The 21,247-nt window shown below is 43.2% G+C and overlaps 2 protein-coding genes across 3 annotated transcripts; both read left to right on the forward strand.

The window, feature by feature from the left end:
- Nucleotides 1-4,683: 4,683 nt before the first annotated feature.
- LOC110495853 (four and a half LIM domains protein 2) lies at nucleotides 4,684-15,530 on the forward strand. Of its 2 annotated transcripts, none has more exons than XM_021571328.2 (6): nucleotides 4,684-5,064; nucleotides 8,014-8,201; nucleotides 8,966-9,140; nucleotides 11,344-11,513; nucleotides 13,680-13,866; nucleotides 14,928-15,530. In XM_021571328.2, exons 2-6 carry the CDS (start codon nucleotides 8,046-8,048, stop codon nucleotides 15,077-15,079), a joined length of 840 nt encoding a protein of 279 aa, XP_021427003.2. In that variant the 5' UTR covers nucleotides 4,684-5,064; nucleotides 8,014-8,045; the 3' UTR covers nucleotides 15,080-15,530. The 2 variants fall into 2 exon arrangements, with proteins under 2 accessions (XP_021427003.2, XP_021427002.2); XM_021571327.2 differs by having other exon boundaries at nucleotides 4,690-5,005.
- An 890-nt stretch (nucleotides 15,531-16,420) lies between these two features.
- LOC110495857 (uncharacterized protein C7orf57 homolog) lies at nucleotides 16,421-20,923 on the forward strand. Its single transcript, XM_021571336.2, has 8 exons — nucleotides 16,421-16,517; nucleotides 16,835-16,901; nucleotides 17,365-17,550; nucleotides 18,025-18,112; nucleotides 18,412-18,535; nucleotides 18,896-18,984; nucleotides 19,197-19,321; nucleotides 19,594-20,923. Exons 1-8 carry the CDS (start codon nucleotides 16,422-16,424, stop codon nucleotides 19,647-19,649), a joined length of 831 nt encoding a protein of 276 aa, XP_021427011.1. The 5' UTR covers nucleotide 16,421; the 3' UTR covers nucleotides 19,650-20,923.
- Nucleotides 20,924-21,247: the final 324 nt, after the last annotated feature.

The raw sequence follows: 21,247 nt of genomic DNA on the forward strand, positions 1-21,247 counted from the left end.
TTAGGGAGGTGTTCCAAATGTTTGGTATACTTCGTGTATGTTCATCATCAGAGGAACAGGGCACTTAGGCAATGGGTCATGTAAATATCTGGGGAGTCAGTCCTTTGATATGGCTACCCCTGGTCTGGTGAGATGAGTTTTAATTGGCAATGGGATCAGGGGAGTTACTGTAGCAGTGGCCCAGGCCCCACAAGTCGACAGCCCATTCCCTGCAGGGACTCTGTCCTGGCGTCCTGGCATAGCTCTGTGCTGGCTGGCCTCTTGAGCGAGTGCGTCAGAACACAGGCTGGCATGCACTCCAGTCACCAACACAAAAGACAACTGTTGCGGAGCTCCAAGTCCACCTGCCCTGATCCAGCTAACACTTACCAAACTCACTTTTCCTTATAGCTTTGTGAGAGCTTATTAGTTTAACATTGCTTGGCTAGCCAGCGCTGTTCGGGCTTGAGTCTTCTGAGAGAAAGCTATTCCTCCCTTTGACTATAAAGAGGTGATGGTCAGACCAACTGGTTTAACAAGACGCCCAGGGCCAGATTCCCGGACACAGATAGACTAGGCCTAGTCCTTGACTTTGAAACATGGTTAATGGAGATTCACCATCAAAAGGTGCTTTAGTCCAAGAATACACATTTAGAAAAGAGGATTCCTCAAGGGTTCTTTGGGAAAGGTGATGGTTCTATGTGGAATCATAATGACTACAGTAGCCATTTGGCTCCTTAGAATATTTTGGGACGTGGTTTGCTCACAGGTCTTTTTGTGCAACTGTGTGTCAGATTGTCTTGCATCAATTGAGAACTGTTGTCTAAATCAAGGTTTCTCAATTCTCTCCTTAGGAACGCCTGGCAGTTCCAGAGCTAGCACAGCTGATTAAACTAGTCGATTAACACCTGGAAATGTAACAATATAATATGGCTAACCAGAAAAATTATAATGAATGGCTCTTTAAAAGGTTATTTGTAGAACCTTTGAGATGAGGAAAGGTTTTCATAGAACCGTTCTCCATAAAGATTCTATAAAGAATCATTGAAAGGGGTTCTATGCGGCACCAAAAATCTGAATCAAATCAAATCACGTTACAGTATTTGTCCTTAACCAACAATGCCATTTTAAGGAAAATAAAAGTGAAGAAAATATTTGACAAAATAAAACTAAAGTATAAAGAAAGTAACACAATAAAAGGCAAATATGGTGGTGCAGCTGTAAAAAAAAAAAATGGAGTATCTGAGGACCCATGCCAAATCTTTTCAGTCTCCGGAGGGGGACTAGGTGTTGTTGTGCCCTCTTCACAACTGTCTTGGTGTGTTTAGACCATAGTTTGTCAGTGATGTGGAAACCAAGGAACTTGAAGCGCTCTACCTGCTCCACCACAGACCCGTCGATGTGAATGGGGGGCGTGCTCGGCCCTCCTTTTCCTGTAGTCCACAATCATCTCCTTTGTCTTGTTCCATTGAGGGAAAGGTTGTTGTCCTGGCACCACACTGCCAGGTCTCTGACCTCCTCCCTATAGGCTGTCTCATCATTGTTGGTGATCAGGCCTACCACCGTTGTGTCATCGGCAAACTTAAAGCCTGTGTGGAAGCACCTGCTTTCAATATTCTTTGTAACCCTCATTTACTCAAGTGTTTCCATTATTTTGGCAGTTACCTAGATATGAGCGCTGCCAAAATGCAAAGTACATACTACACCGAGGGGTCATCTAGGAGCACTTCATGTGGTCCCAAATCTGTTTATGCTGTAGGTGTTGACAAGACAGCACATCACTGCAAAGAGATTGTCACTCTTTAATTTCTTCAATAGATGTTTCCAAGGAACTGTCTCGAGTCATACAAGTCTACACACACTATCTCTCTCACAACTTATCTGTGTCAGGACATTAACATTCCCCTTATCACATTAAGTCCATGCTATGTTTGGAACCACACTCATGGTTTGGGTTGTCCCCAGGACCATGAGTGCTAGATGACGTTAACAAATGAAGAGAAATATTTCACTGCACCCAGGACCTTTTTGCCATACACTTTTGTTGGAGTGAATGTCACAAGGCAGAGTGGAATTTCAGAATGTGGGCCAACGACCTTCATTTGATAATAAGACACATCATTTTTACATCATGTCTGTTCATGTAACAGCTCTCAATGGGTTCTGTGTGACTAATAAAGAATAGGACCGTAAAATGTGATTATTGTTGGATTGAATATCCCTTCAATTTGGATTAGGGTCTCCAGAAGCATTCAATGTTTCAATGTCAGTTGACACATTTTCTGTAATCATATGTTTGTATTGGAGTTAAAACAATCTGTAAATGATCATTAACCCACCATCATGTTGTAAATACCCCGACATAAACATTGCATAGGCAAACACAAACAACAAAAGGCTTGTTTAGTATGGTATGAGCAATGTCACAATAAATGGATTACTGTGAGGCGTGCAAATTGTGTGTTAATTGACGATGGGTGCAAGGTCCCCCCCCCCCCCCTCCAGAACTCTGAGAAATGCCATGTGAGAGGCAGCCAAAACCCACAGAGGACATATGCTTAGGATCTCTGTTCCAACCAGGAGAGGGAGGGAGCGAGGAATGGGGAGAGGGGAAGAGAGAGACGCCAGACTGCGTTCTCTCATCCCCTGGAAAAATATTACACCGATCCCCTACTCTACCCCTCCCATCATACAGTATCACACCCCCTACTCTACCCCTCCCATCATACAGTCTCACACCCCCTACTCTACCCCTCCCATCATACAGTCTCACACCCCCTACTCTACCCCTCCCATCATACAGTATCACACCCCCTACTCTACCCCTCCCATCATACAGTCTCACACCCCCTACTCTACCCCTCCCATCATTACAGTCTCACACCCCCTACTCTACCCCTCCCATCATACAGTATCACACCCCCTACTCTACCTCTCCCACCAGACAGTATCACACCCCCTACTCTACCCCTCCCATCATACAGTCTCACACCCCCTACTCTACCCCTCCCATCATACAGTCTCACACCCCCTACTCTACCCCTCCCATCATACAGTATCACACCCCCTACTCTACCCCTCCCATCATACAGTCTCACACCCCCTACTCTACCCCTCCCATCATTACAGTCTCACACCCCCTACTCTACCCCTCCCATCATACAGTATCACACCCCCTACTCTACCTCTCCCATCATACAGTCTCACACCCCCTACTCTACCCCTCCCATCATACAGTCTCACACCCCCTACTCTACCCCTCCCACATACAGTCTCACACCCCCTACTCTACCCCTCCCATCATACAGTCTCACACCCCCTACTCTACCCCTCCCATCATACAGTATCACACCCCCTACTCTACCCCTCCCATCATACAGTCTCACACCCCCTACTCTACCCCTCCCATCATTACAGTCTCACACCCCCTACTCTACCCCTCCCATCATACAGTATCACACCCCCTACTCTACCTCTCCCATCATACAGTCTCACACCCCCTACTCTACCCCTCCCATCATACAGTCTCACACCCCCTACTCTACCCCTCCCACATACAGTCTCACACCCCCTACTCTACCCCTCCCATCATACAGTCTCACACCCCCTACTCTACCCCTCCCATCATACAGTATCACACCCTCTACTCTACCTCTCCCATCAGACAGTATCACACCCTCTACTCTACCTCTCCCATCAGACAGTATCACACCCCCTACTCTACACCTCCCACATACAGTCTCACACCCCCTACTCTACCCCTCCCATCATACAGTCTCACACCCCCTACTCTACCCCTCCCATCATACAGTATCACACCCTCTACTCTACCTCTCCCATCAGACAGTATCACACCCTCTACTCTACCTCTCCCATCAGACAGTATCACACCCCCTACTCTACACCTCCCATCAGACAGTATCCCATCCACTTCCCTGCCCAGCCTTAAAGGCTACAACTGGAGTAGCTTTATATAACGATGGCGAGGGATTGGCTGTGAGACACGAGGGGCCTGGTGTTGATGATTCTAGCTCACAAATGACAGAGAACAAACAATGTAGTCTCATGATCATCCATCAGGAATGAAACACACCGGTTTAGTATAGATCAACTCTTGTTTCAACTGATAAACTAATCATGGTAGTCAGTCTGAACCTTGGTTATTTGAACCAGTCAGGTTAGTGCTGGGCTGGCGTTGAACGTCAGCCTGTTTCCATTCCATAGCCTTCCAGGAATAAAGTTGAAAACCCTCCTCAGCTCCACCTGATTCCCCTGACATGGTGAACTCGCTCAGTCCTGTTGCGTGTGATTTTGTTTTCTCGGGGAACCTAGAATAATCAGTAATGTCCACAGGTCCACAGGAGGTCCACAGGAGGCCTCTTGAGGCCATGTTAAGCCGTTCCAGTCTGTCTGTCAGGGCCATTGTGTCCATTGGAGATATCAAACCTCTCCTGGAGTGGAGTGTGAGTAACAGGAGCGGAACACAAATCCTTTTTCCAGAGGCCACGGATGAAGTGAGCTTACTGAGAGTCCACTGTTGGAAACGTTATATTTCTCTTTAGAGCTATTGCGTTTCATGTAGCAGACATATTTTTTTCATAAAAAAAAATAACTCAAATAATTGTCCATGGGATGGAGAGGGATGGAGAGGGATGGAGAGGGATGGTAGATGGTAGGACCGTAATCATTTGCATTTGTGACCTCATGTGTGCTTGTGTGGGCATGCCTGTGTATCTGTGTGACAGTATTCTCTCTATAATATACAGTGAAGCCATAAAAGGCCACTGTTTGTCAGATTGTGGGGAGATGTAAAGTTCTGGCTCCAGTGTAGCTCAGTAGTTACGTTATATTTATAGCCTCAGATCAAGTGGTCCGGCCCACCCCAGTCACCCCACTGCCCAGTCCCCGAGTACTGCTGCTCTTAAACCAATCAAGCAGAGACTAGGACTGGTCTTCTCCCTCAACTCTCTGTCTGCTCTGACTCCTCTGGCAAGAGGCACACAGGCTGAGGCTGCCCCACTCACAGGTAGGAGGACACTTCTCCGGACACTTCTTTCTCTACTCTGGCTCTGGTCCACTGTTCTGGTAACTGACTACTGGTCTACTCTCTTTTTTACACTTCCTTTGGTTATTCTAGACATCCGTTTATTGATTTCTGTCTGTTCCACTGCTCTCCGTCTCACTTGCTAACTTGCAGCCACTCACACAGCTGAGGCTGAGCTGCAGACGCTTTCTTCAGGCTAGAGCTTGTTCTCTTTGGCAGCAAATTAGCTTTTTGGATTTGTGAAACTTTGCGGTGCTTTAGAGCTAACCCTCATCCTTTTATTTTGGAATTAGGTGGTTGATGTTTGCTTGATACATTTTGCTTCAGATTAGTTTCAAATGCTTTGATATATACAGATATCAATAGCTATCAGTAACTTCCCACTGGGCACACACTGGTTGAATCAACGTTGTTTCCACGTAATTTCAGTGAAGTTACTTGGAACTAACGTGGAATATACACTACCGTTCAAAAGTTTGGGGTCACTTAGAAATGTCCTTGTTTTTGGAAGAAAAGCACATTTCTTTGTCCATTAAAATAACATCAAATTGATCAGAAATACAGTGTAGACATTGTTAATGTTGTAAATGACTATTGTAGCTGGAAACGGCTGATTTTTAATGGAACGTCTACATAGGCGTACAGAGGCCCATTGTCAGCAACCATCACTTCTGTGTTCCAATGGCACTTTGTGTTTAAAAGGCTAATTGATCATGAGAAAACCCCCTTGCAATTATGTTAGCACAGCTGAAAACGGTTGTGCTGATTAAAGAAGCAATACAACTGGCCTTCTTTAGACTAGTTGAGTATCTGGAGCATCAGTATTTGTGGGTTCGATTACAGGCTCAAAATGGCCAGAAACAAATAACTTTCTTCTGAAACTCGTCAGTCTATTCTAGTCTATAACTAGACACTCTAATGTACTTGTCCTCTTGCTCACTTTTGCACCGGGGCCTCCCACTCCTCTTTCTATTCTGGTTAGAGCCAGTTTGCGCTGTTCTGTGAAGGGAGTAGTACACAGCGTTGTATGAGATTTTCAGTTTCTTGGAAATTTCTCACATGGAATAACCTTCATTTCTCAGAACAAAAATAGACTGATGAGTTTCAGAAGAAAATTATTTGTTTCTGGACATTTTGAGCCTGTAATCGAACCCACAAATGTTGACGCTCCAGATACTCAACTAGTCTAAAGACTAGGTGCACAACTGAGCAAGAGGACAAGTACATTCGAGGGTCTGAACGCTGAAGATGAGCTGAACGCTGAAGAGTAAGTAGTCTTCGAAAACAAAGAGCGGCTGAATACAGGAATCAGTGCAGTGGGGCTGGATGAAATGAGATGGAGGTTTGGGTGGGCTGGGCAGTTGCCTGAAGGGCCACGTTTTTGCATACCCGTCCATGGTAGGGGCCCTGGAGTCACTCATCGTGATCTTTTATTAGCCATGGTGTCATGGTAGTGTCGTGACAATTTGTGTGGCCTGTAAGACTCTACGGCCCTGCAATGAGATTATGGCTAAAGCAACAAATGGTGGTCCAGGGACAATGTTTGGTCTGTAACAGTATAATTACAATAATAGAGATCCATTGTAGACCTTGAATTAGACAGGAGATTGAGGGGAAATGAGATCTCATTGGGCTTAATGTATGAATCCATGTACTGTTAGTAAAAGGGTCTAAACTACTACTAACACCTGACAGAGCTTTTGAGCCTGACTCTGATTTGGGAATGGATGAATTGAGGTCTTTGTTGTGGTAGGGCAATGGGACAGGAAGTCAACTGAAATTAGATTTGGATTGTTATAGGCAACTGCATGTGACAGTGTGTCACAACTAGGCTCATGTCTTATTCTGAAAATGGGAAGCATCTACACGTCATGAAAGAGATCTATCTGCGTCTCATACCCAACACTATTCTGATTTTTCTAGACGACATGGGGAAGGAAGTATGTCAATGTGCTGGTGAATGAGGTCTGCAATGCAGGTTTCATTGAATTAGCCTATTTCCTGTGACTTCAAAGTTCTTCATTTGTCCTTGACAGATCAAATGAACCTGCCAATCAACCATAAATATCCCCGCTGAGGGGAGGACGGCTCATAATAATGACTGGAACGGAGCGAATGGAGTGGCATCAAACAATGTGTTTGGTGTATTTTACAACATTCCACTCATTCTGCTCCAGTCATTACCACAAGCCCATCCTCCCCAATTAAGGCGCTACCAGCCTCCCGTGGCGTCTACCCCATAGAAATAGACTTACTAAAAATCCCCCCGGACCACAGACTGCCACAGATTAGACTGCCACAGTCTATTCCATGTTGGTTCAACATCATTTCATTGAACCAGTGTGTGGGAACTATTTACATTTCTGGCTGATTACAGCATTCTACCACTTTAAATGTGAAGCTCTTAAGCGAACAGCTGTGTCCTCAACTGATGCGATAGCTCACCAAAGCAGCTGATTGCGTAACCAATTTACTCTCGCGGACTTCCTTCTCCAAGGTCTCATCGTGACTTGAATTTTGATCCATTGATTGAACCACAGAGATACTTTTATTTTTAGCTACGTTAGGACATTAGTAAGCCTTATATGTCGTAGTCTAGTTCATTATGTCATTACATCACATTGACCTTGTGGTCTCATGGTCATTGAGACCAATCCACTATTAAAATACATCACATGTTGATCCAAATCAAATCAAATTTGATTTGTCACGTGCGCTGAATAGAACAGGGGTAGTAGACCTTACCGTGAAATGATTACTTACAAGAACTTAACCTGCAATGCCGTTTTAAGAAAATATAGATAAGAAAATATTTACTAAATAAACTAAAGTAAAAAGTAAATTAAAAATATATTTAAAAAATGGAAGAATCATGTAACACTGAAACCAATTTTTCACTCAGGGGAAAAACTTCAATTTAAGTCAAATTTTCACTCCGTCTCCTATTGAAGAAACTGGGTGACTCTAAATGTTAATGTCCTATTTTACAGGCAAGAGAGCAAAGGAAGAGATTTGATCCAAAATGGCGGAACGCTACGACTGCCATTACTGCAAGGAGTCCCTGTTTGGGAGGAAGTATGTGCTCAGGGAAGAGAACCCCTACTGTGTGAAGTGCTACGAGAACCTGTACTCTAACTCCTGTGAAGAGTGCAAGAAGTCCATTGGCTGCAGCAGCAGGGTAGGTGGACCACTAAACGTGGTGGTGTACAGTAGAATTTACCAGTACCCAAATTCTCTATTTCGCGATCGGTTGTATTCCTTCCTACTAGTATTCACTTCACTTCTATGACTCAGGTGTTAAACAGAACTTGGAATTAGAACAGGAGTCGATGGAATTAAAACACAGATACCCCAGACCCAGGCACAGTCATTGACCTAGAGGGACACAGGACATACCACTATGCACCGGCTCTCAGCATCTTAGCACACATGCACTCACTCACGCACACACGCACCCACACAGATACACACACACATACACGTTCAAGCTACACACACATCACAACTGCTGCTACCAGACTCCCACTATGACTGCTTAATACTACACAATTTAAACACTTGCCCCCCAACCCCTCCCCCCCCTTCCATTATACACATGTAAATATTGGACTATAAATTGTGCCTCTTTCAGTTTATCTAACCCATAGCTGTGAATGCCACCCCTGCTCCCATGTCAGTCATTATTCAGTCATTCATCTAAATCGGTAGCTAATTAGGCACATGTTGTCACACATCCATTGTCACCATGCCTCCAGCAGATAGGAGTTGAGTTGAGGTCACTGCTATGGCAGATCACTAGAACACAATGTGTGGTAATCTTAACAGACTGGTGGCCCTTAGATTCGGTCAAAAACGCTGATGTCCATTATCCCAGAAAAGGAGGCAACGAGTTGAATGGAGATACACCTGACCCTGACTCTCTGTCCCGTCCTCCTTCTTCAGGACCTGTCCTACAAGGACCGCCACTGGCATGACGACTGCTTCCACTGCTTCAAGTGTAGCCGCTCCCTGGTGGACAAGCCCTTCTCCACCAAGGACGACCAGCTGCTCTGCACCGAGTGCTACTCCAACGAGTACTCCTCCAAGTGCCACGAGTGCAAGAAGACCATCATGCCAGGTAAGGAAATGTCTGGCCTGACAGGGGGGGGTCAGTGAATGGGGCTCTCAGTTGGATTTGGCCAGTACACAATCTACTGGTACTGGCAAGGAAACTACTGAAGGGGAAAGAGTTGACAGATTTGCCAGACATCTAACTGAGTTGAGATTTAAGTAGGATTTGGCTACTAGCTAGTCTATTTGGTGCAATCATGGATGCCAAGTTTCCAACTCCTAGGACATGTGTTAGGAGTTTGTGTTGAATGATGTCGTTGCAGCAGTCAAGCGGGACAGTGGATGGTCTGTCATAGTTTGGTGGAGCCAGCTCACGTACCACTACTGGTGTCATTATTCAATGTGTCACTCTGGAAGATCAGTCCCTATGTAACCTGATTTTCCTGTTTCTCTGATCTCAATTATATTATTATATCTACAGTTGAAGTCAGAAGTTTACATACACTTTGGTAGGAGTCATTAAAACTCGTTTTTTCAACCACTCCACAAAATTCTTGTTAACAAACTATAGTTTTGGAAAGTGGGTTAGGACATCTACTTTGTGCATGACACAAATAATTTTTCCAACAATTGTTTACAGAAAGATTATTTCACTTATAATTCACTGTATCACAATTCCAGTGGGTCAGAAGTTACATACACTAAGTTGATTGTGCCTTTAAACACTTTGGAAAATTCCAGAAAATGATGTCATGGCTTTAGAAGCTTCTGATAAGCTAATTGACATAATTTGAATCAATTGGAGGTGTATCTGTGGATGTATTTCAAGGCCTACCTTCAAACTCGGTGCCTCTTTGCTTGACATCATGGGAAAATCAAAAGAAATCAGCCAAGACCTCAGAAAAAAATTGCAGACCTCCACAAGTCTGGTTCATCCTTGGGATCGATTTCCAAATGCCTGAAGGTACCACGTTCATCTGTACAAACAATAGTACACAGTATAAACACCATGGGACCACACAGCCTTTATACCGCTCAGGAAGGAGACGCGTTCCGTCTCCTAGAGATGAACGTACTTTGGAGAAAAAAGTGCAAATCAATCCCAGAACAACAGAAAAGGACCTTGTGAAGATGCTGGAGGAAACCGGTACAAAAGTTTCTATATCCACAGTAAAACGAGTCCTATATCGACATAACCTGAAAGGCCGCTCAGCAAGGAAGAAGCCACTGCTCCAAAACCGCCATAAAAAAAGCTAGACTACGGTTTGCAACTGCACATGGGGACAAAGATCGGAGTTTTTGGAGAAATGTCCTCTGGTCTGATGAAACAAAAATAGAACTGTTTGGCCATAATGACCATTGTTATGTTTGGAGGAAAAAGGGGGAGGCTTGCAAGCCGAAGAACCCCATCCCAACCATGAAGCACGGGTGTGGCAGCATCATGTTGTGGGGGTGCTTTGCTGCAGGAGGGACTGGTGCACTTCACAAAATAGATGGCATCATGAGGTAAGAAAAGTATGTGGATATATTGAAGCAACATCTCAAGACATCAGTCAGGAAGATAAAGCTTGGTCGAAAATGGGTCTTCCGAATGGACAATGACCCCAAGCATACTTCCAAAGTTGTGGCAAAATGGCTTAAGGACAACAAAGTCAAGGTATTGGAGTGGCAATCACAAAGCCCTGACCTCAATTCCATAAAAAATTTGTGGGCAGAACTGAAAAAGCGTGTGCGAGCAAGGAGGCCTACATACATGACTCAGTTACACCAGCTCTGTCAGGAGGAATGGGCCAAACTTTCCCCCAACTTATTTTGGGAAGGTTGTGGAAGGCTACCCGAAACGTTTGACACAAGTTAAACAATTTAAAGGCAAAGCTACCAAATAATAATTGAGTGTATGTAAACTTCTGACCCACTGGGAATGTGATGAAAGAAATAAAAGCTGAAATAAATCATTCTCTCTACTATTATTCTGACATTTCACATTCTTAAAATAAAGTGGTGATCCTAACTGAACTAAGACAGGGAATTTTTTACTAGGATTAAATGTCAGGAATTGTGAAAAACTGAGTTTAAATGTATTTGGCTAAGGTGTATGTAAACTTCCGACTTCAACTGTTTCTCTCTCTCACTTCCCCTGTCTCTCTCTCTCTCCCCTCTCTCTCTCTGTCTCTCCTCTCTCTCTCCTCTCTCTCCTCTCTCTCCTCTCTCTCGCTCTCCTCTCTCTCCTCTCTCTCCTCTCTCTCTCTCCTCTCTCTCCTCTCTCGCAGGCTCCAAGAAGATGGAGCATAAGGGCAACAGCTGGCATGAGGCCTGCTTTACTTGCCAGCACTGCCAGCAGCCAATCGGCACCAAGAACTTCATCAATAAGGACAACAGTAACTACTGCGTGCCCTGTTACGAGAAGCAGTTTGCCATGCAGTGTATCCAATGCAAGAAGGTAGTATATACTGTTTTATATACAGTGCCTTGCGAAAGTATTCGGCCCCCTTGAACTTTGCGACCTTTTGCCACATTTCAAGCTTCAAACATAAAGATATAAAACTGTATTTTTTTGTGAAGAATCAACAACAAGTGGGACACAATCATGAAGTGGAACGACATTTATTGGATATTTCAAACTTTTTTAACAAATCAAAAACTGACAAATTGGGCGTGCAAAATTATTCAGCCCCTTTACTTTCAGTGCAGTAAACTCTCTCCAGAAGTTCAGTGAGGATCTCTGAATGATCCAATGTTGACCTAAATGACTAATGATGATAAATACAATCCACCTGTGTGTAATCAAGTCTCCGTATAAATGCACCTGCACTGTGATAGTCTCAGAGGTCCGTTAAAAGCGCAGAGAGCATCATGAAGAACAAGGAACACACCAGGCAGGTCCGAGATACTGTTGTGAAGAAGTTTAAAGCCGAATTTGGATACAAAAAGATTTCCCAAGCTTTAAACATCCCAAGGAGCACTGTGCAAGCGATAATATTGAAATGGAAGGAGTATCAGACCACTGCAAATCTACCAAGACCTGGCCGTCCCTCTAAACTTTCAGCTCATACAAGGAGAAGACTGATCAGAGATGCAGCCAAGAGGCCCATGATCACTCTGGATGAACTGCAGAGATCTACAGCTGAGGTGGGAGACTCTGTCCATAGGACAACAATCAGTCGTATATTGCACAAATCTGGCCTTTATGGAAGAGTGGCAAGAAGAAAGCCATTTCTTAAAGATATCCATAAAAAGTGTTGTTTAAAGTTTGCCACAAGCCACCTGGGAGACACACCAAACATGTGGAAGAAGGTGCTCTGGTCAGATGAAACCAAAATTGAACTTTTTGGCAACAATGTAAAACGTTATGTTTGGCGTAAAAGCAACACAGCTGAACACACCATCCCCACTGTCAAACATGGTGGTGGCAGCATCATGGTTTGGGCCTGCTTTTCTTCAGCAGGGACAGGGAAGATGGTTAAAATTGATGGGAAGATGGATGGAGCCAAATACAGGACCATTCTGGAAGAAAACCTGATGGAGTCTGCAAAAGACCTGAGACTGGGACGGAGATTTGTCTTCCAACAAGACAATGATCCAAAACATAAAGCAAAATCTACAATGGAATGGTTCAAAAATAAACATATCCAGGTGTTAGAATGGCCAAGTCAAAGTCCAGACCTGAATCCAATCGAGAATCTGTGGAAAGAACTGAAAACTGCTGTTCACAAATGCTCTCCATCCAACCTCACTGAGCTCGAGCTGTTTTTTGCAAGGAGGAATGGGAAAAAATGTCAGTCTCTCGGTGTGCAAAACTGACATACCCCAAGCGACTTACAGCTGTAATCGCAGCAAAAGGTGGCGCTACAAAGTATTAACTTAAGGGGGCTGAATAATTTTGCACGCCCAATTTTTCAGTTTTTGATTTGTTAAAAAAGTTTGAAATATCCAATAAATGTCGTTCCACTTCATGATTGTGTCCCACTTGTTGTTGATTCTTCACAAAAAAATACAGTTTTATATCTTTATGTTTGAAGCCTGAAATGTGGCAAAAGGTCGCAAAGTTCAAGTGGGCCGAATACTTTCGCAAGGCACTGTATATATTTATATTTAACCTTTTTTTTACTAGGCAAGTCATTTAAGAACGAACTCTTATTTACAATGATGACCTACATTGGCCAAAACCGGATGACTTTGAGCCAATTGTGCGCCGCCCTATGGGACTCCCAATCACAGCCGGTTGTGACACAGTCTGTAGTGACGACTTTAGCACTGAGACATAGTGCCTTAGACTGCTGTGCCACTCGCGAGCCCTATACAACCCACTGGAGTGAGCTTAAATGGAGTGTACTGCATCAGAATGTATGCTTTTGGAGAGTTCTGTGTTAAAATGGATTGCTCCTCTCCAGATTCACATTTATTTACATTCTTTGTCAGCATTTAAAACTGGTTCCTTGTGCACACAAAACAAAGATTGTGATGAATAGAAGTTCACCTCAATTCAGTAGAACCCGCATTATGCAGTACTACTTTTTCCCATGGTCAAATACCTTCACAGGTATTGATGTTACCTAATTATGGATTGGTGGTTGAACTTGTCACTTCCTGTTTCTGTCTCCTGTAGCCAATCACCACAGGCGGGGTGACCTATCGCGATCAGCCGTGGCATAAGGACTGCTTCCTGTGCACCGGTTGTAAGCAGCAGCTGTCTGGCCAGCGGTTCACCTCTCGGGACGACTTTGCCTACTGCCTGAACTGCTTCTGCAACCTGTATGCCAAGAAGTGTGCCACCTGCACCAGCCCTATCAGTGGTACGTATGATCACTCACATTGGCTTATCCTTGCACATACCTGTAGTCTCTGGAGCCAATCGTTACATCCACTTAAGTGAAATATTCACTTAGTGCATGCATGGATGTCGATGGGAGACTAAGTTCAACATAAGTGGAAGTTAGGATTTACCCCTCTATGATTAGTTAACTATACACTGAGTGGACAAAACTTTAGGAACACCTGTTCTTTCCCTGACAGACTGACCAGGTGAATCCAGGCGAATGCTATGATCCCTTATTGGTGTCACCAGTTAAATCCACTTCAATCAGTGTTCAGGAAGGGGAAAAGACAAATTAAAGAAGGATTTTTAATCCTTGAGACATGGATTGTGTATGTGTGCCATTCAGAGGGTGAATGGGCAAGACAAAATATTTAAGTGCCTTTAAACGGGGTATGGTAGTAGGTGCCAGTTGCACGGGTGTGAGTGTGTCATGAACTGCAACACTGCTGGGGTTTTCACGCCCAACAGTTTCCTGTGTGTATCAAGAATGGTCCACCACCCAAAGTACATCTAGCCAACGTGACACAACTGTGGGAAGCATTGGAGTCAACATGGGCCAGCATCCCTGTGGAACGATTATGACACCTTGTAGAGTCCATGCCCCAATGAATTGAGGCTGTGCTGAAGGCAAAAGGGGGTGCAACTCAATATTAGAAAGGTTTTGTACACCCTAGTGACACACAAAGTGTTCTGTTTTAAAATGTCACCAGGACCATGACTTTTTCCTTACCATGTGACAGAAAAAAACCTGCCTGAAATACTCTTGTTCCTTATCCTTTCACTCCATACACTCCACTTCTATTCACTCCTATTCAAATCATTCCGTAGTAATGACCCCAACTCAAGGTTCCTTACTTACAGTGAGGTTACATATTAACTAGTCAGGTGATCTATGTATCTGTTGTTAGAGACATGGCACTAGTATTATTACCTTAGTGATCCGGAGTAATTCATAAGGAAATGCGCTGGACAGTGTTCCCACTCTCACATCTTTCTCCATCCCTCCCTCTCTGTGCCTGTCTCGTCTTGCTTGTGCAGGTCTGGGTGGCAGCAAGTACATCTCGTTTGAAGAGCGCCAGTGGCACAACAACTGCTTCAACTGCAAGAAGTGCTCCATCTCCCTGGTGGGAAGGGGCTTTCTGACGGCCCGCGATGAGATCATGTGTCCTGAGTGTGGCAAATACGTCTAAATGCTGTGTGCCAGGATGAAGCGTCAAAGCCAGAGATGGCAAAGATGCAAGAGAATATAGGTCTACTCCTACTAACGTTTCATTTATTAGAATGATGTATTTATTCAATAATATACATTTCAGACTAACCCAAAGGGCTTTCTGCATGCACCGGCCTCAGATTGATACAGTATGTTGTCTGATGAATTGAGCACAAATTGCATTAGATTCTTAGAAAGAGAGATATAATTTTGATGTATTTTTAACAAAATAACAACTTTGTCTGAGGTTTGTTACCATTGAAACGTTTAACTATTGTATTGTGTTGTATATGTTAGGATAATCATCCGTGACACACCTATAACAGGAGTTGTACTTTTCATTAAAGCAGTGAAATCTAACGAGAACATGACATGTACCTGCACTCTAAATGTGAAATAAAGCATTGTAAAGGCAATTCATTGATAGACTGATCTTTCTGACATTTGATTTTGTTCCAAATCTGTAAAGACAACAATAAAACCAATGGGCTCTGGTCAAAAGTAGTGCACTATATAGGGAATAGGGTGGCATTTGGGAAGCACACCTACAACCCCCATGAATGGCTTACCCCTGAATCCATCCAGCGGTACAAACACCCCTTGGGGGGAAATGGACTCTTGGAGTCTTGAACATTCAAAACCACATAAAGGAGGTATGGGATGTGAACATTAGTGCCTAAGGTCGAGGGCCTGGATCTGTCCTGGTCTTGGCTGCAGGTTAGCTTTTTTCTTAATGAATCTTGTTCTGGAGGCAGCTCTGCAGAGTGTCACTAGCTGGCACAGCACAAAGTAACAGCCACAAAGTAATTAACCCCTAAGGTCTAACCCTAACCTTTAATTACGACCAAAAATAACATTTTTGTTCTCATGAATTTTTACAATATACTCAATTTTGACTTTGCAGCTGACCTATCTAAGGGGAAATCACAAATTTCTGCCTCCAGTACGTCAATCTCTCAAATGTCTTGGTCTGGGTCTGGACGATGTGATTTCTGGTGGGGTTGTAGGATGAGCTGTCCATGGTTCTGAAAAGGTTCAGGGTGACGCTATGGCTTGTTCGGGGTTGCTGTCCATGGTCCTGTACAGATGTATGGCGCTGGTTTTGAGTGAAGAAAATTACAATTTTCTGTAATAAATGAAGATTCTAATAATTTACAGTATTACAAATCCAAAAGACACGAACGACTCCTAATTGAAGTCAATCTATTTATACATGTTGGTTTATTGTAACTGTAATCAATCATTGTATGAAAATGTGTAATGTATATTGGTAGGATATTTCTGTTTTGGGTGTTTTCTTTATAAATAATAAATACAACCACATGACCGGATGTACATGGAATGTGCAGCAGGAAATGCTAACCGCATTAGCTAACCATCCATATCGAGGTCTCCACTCTCACCGGCACACGAATTGTGTAAGATAGCTTTTCTAAACCTAAAATTCCTCTCTGAACATTGCATTACTCTATGTGCGATTACCAACATGACATGATAACCTGTTAGCCAGTCGTGCTCGTTTGATGGCTTTTGTGTAAAGCTAGCTAGCTAGATAAAGGATGCTATCCCCCTAACTAGCATTGAACAAAGGTTGTGTGTGCCTCTCCCCTCTGTGTCTGAAACGGGGATACCCGATTGTCGTGTGGTTTACATATAGCGACAGCTGTTAGCATAGTTTATCTTGCATATTTAACTGACGTTGCAACTTTCTTGTCTTTTTATTATACCCCGTCAGCTAATTCTGGAATCATCATCAGCCAAAATGAGTGCTGCTCCCAACCACAGACGGACCAAGCCTGGTGGTAAGCTAGCTTGCTAACGTATTTTAGCCTCTGGCTGTAGTCAGCTAACTGGACATCTGAGCCAACTAAAACAGTATCCTTGCATTTAAGCAAACTCTCCTGTGCCATAAAGGGCCAGACCTCTAAGCAGAGTATTCCTAAAAAGATCAGAGAGAGTGTGGATTTATCCCTCTGCTTTCACCAAATGTAGCAATTGAGGAATGCCTGAGGTGGTGCTTGAACCAGTTACCTTTGGGTTGCAGGGGAAAGTGCACTAGCTACTTCCTTTGCAGCGAATTTCGAGACCTTAGCAGAGGCTTTCATATGCTTAAATACAGGGAGGCTACACTATATCACTCAATATAGCTTTTACATCTAGGCCATGAATTCTCTAGCCAGCCAGGGCAGTTACGTCATCTGCCTGTAAATGCAGGCTTACGTGCTGGTGACAACACCCATTCAAAACCAAATCATTTTATTACAGGCGTGAAGACAGGCTATCCAGGCCAAGCCCCCGCCAACGGTGTTACGGGACCCACTTCCCAGATCCCCGGGCTGTGCCAGGAAGCCACTGAGGGTGCTCCTGAGGCCAGGACCAGCGGAAGGCGTGTGGGAATATTCGACTCCGACTCCGACTATGTTAAACTTGCCAAAGGAGGGGGACAGAAGGGTAACAATGTTTTGTGACATAGCTTTGTGCTGCTTTACAGTAGATACATGCTTTACACTTCAGTACATGGTCATTACTATGTCCTCATAGGACACAGATTAGTGTGGCTGTAATAATATTAGCCAGTTCAAATGATAGTGAATTGCCCTATATATCATGCTCAACTCATTTGGTATTTGGTATATTATTAGGATCCCCATTAGGTGTTGCGAAAGTTGCAGCTACTCTCCCTGGGGTTCCACACAGAACATGAAACCTGACATAATTCATGACATTAATAGACACAAACAGCTCAAGGACAGAACGACATGCGCAGCCTACATATCAATACATACACCCAAAAATATCTAGGTCAAATAGGGGAGAGGCGTTGAATTCCCAGAGGAAATGAAAAGACTGCTTTTCGAAAGACATTAATTCATGTTTAGTCATGTTCCTACTTTTAAGTACCTTGTGTTATGTGTCCTTCCACAGGTTTACTGTGGCATGAGGACAACAAGGAGGAGGCTAGGCCTAATAAATCCTACAACTCACCTGATTGGTTCTCAGCCGAATCTCAGAGGTAAGGACCCCGAACCCCGTTGGTTCGTTGGCTCTGTTTGATGAAAATATTATTGGAATGTCTCATTTTCTAAAGTGTGATCACGGAACAATATGTCAGGCCTAAGAAAACGTTCAGCATCATGTCATGTCTGTATGTGTCTTGAAAACAGATGAACAGGTCATGTTTAGAATGGGAAGTTACATCTTGACTCTTGGTGGTGTACCTTTAGTCGTCCAAGCCAGGGTTCTCAAATGGACGCCTCTTGGCCAAAAGTAGTGGCCAATGTAGGGGTATTACAATGGTTTTGTGCTTTACAGCGGAAGTAAAGCAGCATCCCCTGATGATTGTCAAGGATACGGAAAAAGGCAACCTCTAGCTGCTCCCTTCGGTACTGATGATATTTCAGCCTGGGAAAGGGAGAGTGATAGCTATAAAGAGAAGGTGAATTCAATGGCCCCAACAAACCCCCTCATCACTGACACAGTTGTTATCATTTACCATCCTCCCCTCCCTTTATTTTTTTCCCTCAGTTCATCTCTTGAGTTGACTCCGTCGTTGCGTTCAGAAAGGGATTGGGGTGGTTGGCTTCTGTTGAAATTCTTTGCCTTGTTTTAACAACAGCATTTCATTTGTTTGACTGCCAACCAGATTGCTGTGGTCGTCATATCTTCACCCATTTATTTACTCGGTCCTCCATTTCATTGGTAGAAGTGTTCCATGCGCTCGTATACTTCATACAATGAGTATTCTTGTACTGGGCCCGACCGACTGGTTTGAGCTGGTTTGTATTCTTGTGTGCAGAACCCCACAGTCACTGATGCGTCCAGCCAAATGGAGAACATGTCTCTAAGCCAAGGTGGTTATATGGAGGTCAACAAATACAAGAAGACGTGAGTGCCTGCCTCTGTATTCCACATCTCCTATTCATTCTGGAATTCCATTTCACTTCACGCTTAATAATACCAACATGCTGAAATATGCGTGTATCAGTATGCGATATGTTTGTATAACCTTTATAAGCGGTGTAGTATATCATTTGTGTAACGTTGGAAGTTATAGATTCAACATAACCACTAACACCATTGAATTTCCAACCTCTCAGTCAAAGTGATTTTACTATGGACAGGTCCGTTGAGAAGAAAACTGCTCCCGTGAGCATGTCCAAGCTGCTGAGCTTTGGCTACATAGAGGATGAGAAGAAGTCCACCAACGAGGATGACTGCTCAAGTACGACAAATCACTTAGCCTTATAGTCTTGGACAGACTTTTCCTCGACACGTCTTTTGGAGGAATTAGCAGCAGCACTATATGTTTATTCTGCTAAATGAAACAACCTTTAATCAAACAATTAAAAGTGTTTATTTCATACCATATGGAAATTCTGGACTAATGCCAAACATGACTCATATGGGTTGGCTACGGGATTTAATGCATTTTGAATGTATACCATTATTACATATGACCAACCTGTGTGTGTGCGTGTGTGTGTTGTCTTTCAGGTGTGACCTCTGAACAGACGAGCACCATCGCACCTGAGGATGAAGACCTGGAATAGGGAGGAGAACAGAAGAGGTCCATCTGGGGTAGAAAACAACAGTGGATACACACACCCACACACATGCCATTCACTCTACGGTCTGTTCTCTCTCTCTCTCTCTCCCTGAGTGACACACTTTCTCTCATTACTGTACATCCCAACTGTTATGTTTTGTAATTATGCAACGGTACCTTCTCTGTTCATGTATTTATTTATTTATTTGTCTTTTGTTTTTTTACTCCGTGTAATGTTGTTCTCAGACCACCGACACAGCTTGTTGATGCTTGTCATGTTTATATTATCGTTCTTGAATTGGAAGATGATTTGTGTGACTATGAAACAGTACTGTACACTGGAGTTTCTATTTGTGGTGTAAAAAATGGTTTCGGTGCTGTTGAAGATTGTTTGTGAACAAGGCCTACTGTACGGGACACACAAAGGAGACGTTTGTGGCTCGCGCTATTCAGCTCCCATGTTGAATAGGATCGGAAAGCTCTGCCAAAAAAACATGGAAACATGGGTGCTAAGTGGTTCACTTGTCATGGGAAGGCAGACATGGTTTGGAATGGAAGACAGAAAATGCCAATGAATCTACTTCATTCGATCTCATACCAGGATATGGTTCAGTGTTATGAAGTTATGGTGGCCGTTGATTCCATAGATAGATAGAAACCTTTTGTGATGTTCTAACAACGGTGCCAATTCATTCTACATATTTAGGGAATAGTGGCAATTGTATCGTGCAATGATATTGTTTACTTTGAAGTAAAAATGGTTTTGCTTTGACGTGAAGATAGGGCTGGGCGATATGGCCAAAACTATATTACTATAGTTTACAACGGTGTGGTGGTATTTGACTGTATTTTATGTTTCTGAATAATACAAGATCCAAGTGTGTTTTATTATTAGTGCATGAGACTGGAATGGCAACAAGTTATTTTAACAGGCTTTCTTCATTACGGTTTTATTCTTAAGGACAAAAGTGACATTGAAATAGTCCAATGTGTTGAACTGTTCAGTTATTTAGCACTTAATAAAAATAAAAACATTTTTTGATAGATGACATGTTGATCCAGACCGGTATTCACGCTATATCGCCCAGCCCTACCTGAAGGTACATGTGGCTTGGAGACATTTTCCACTTAGCACAGTAAATATACACAGTAATAATCTTCCCTAGTTTTTCATTGATGGATAGGTCCACTTTATTAACACAGTCAATGTGTGATTCTCACATCTTTCTTAAAGTGATGAGTGAATATGTCATTAAAATAAATTAGCATGTGCATGTACCCCTCGTGCTCTTTCTTGATTAAGTGGTAATTAGCTACACTGTCAGAACAGTACTAGTGTTAATAATCATGCCTATTGACAAGTACAGTATAAAACTATCACATAGCTTCCTACAGGTTATAGAACAGAAATAATATGCAATCAAATTCATTCTATTCATATGCCTTATTACATTACAACAAAATATGATAGCATATTCATTTCATTCAATATATATTTGGAAAAAACACCACTTTAAATGTCATATATCTGTTGATTAAACTATTATTTTGTAAGGTGAAAACAGTGTGTTGTATTCCTATGGCCCCAGCGAATTACCATAT

The sequence above is a fragment of the Oncorhynchus mykiss genome, chromosome 18 (assembly GCF_013265735.2).
Source record: "Oncorhynchus mykiss isolate Arlee chromosome 18, USDA_OmykA_1.1, whole genome shotgun sequence".
Lineage (NCBI taxonomy): Eukaryota > Metazoa > Chordata > Actinopteri > Salmoniformes > Salmonidae > Oncorhynchus > Oncorhynchus mykiss.

Excerpts from the sequence above, each read along its gene's own strand:
- LOC110495853 (XM_021571328.2), top strand. The coding sequence starts at position 8,046 with ATGGCGGAACGCTACGACTGCCATTACTGCAAGGAGTCCCTGTTTGGG. Across the intron at positions 8,202-8,965 it reads CCATTGGCTGCAGCAGCAGG|GACCTGTCCTACAAGGACCG; the intron begins GTAGGTGGACCA and ends CTCCTTCTTCAG. Across the intron at positions 9,141-11,343 it reads CAAGAAGACCATCATGCCAG|GCTCCAAGAAGATGGAGCAT; the intron begins GTAAGGAAATGT and ends CCTCTCTCGCAG.
- LOC110495857 (XM_021571336.2), top strand. The coding sequence starts at position 16,422 with ATGACCGGATGTACATGGAATGTGCAGCAGGAAATGCTAACCGCATTA. Across the intron at positions 16,902-17,364 it reads CAGACGGACCAAGCCTGGTG|GCGTGAAGACAGGCTATCCA; the intron begins GTAAGCTAGCTT and ends ATTTTATTACAG. Across the intron at positions 18,985-19,196 it reads GTCAACAAATACAAGAAGAC|TCAAAGTGATTTTACTATGG; the intron begins GTGAGTGCCTGC and ends CCAACCTCTCAG.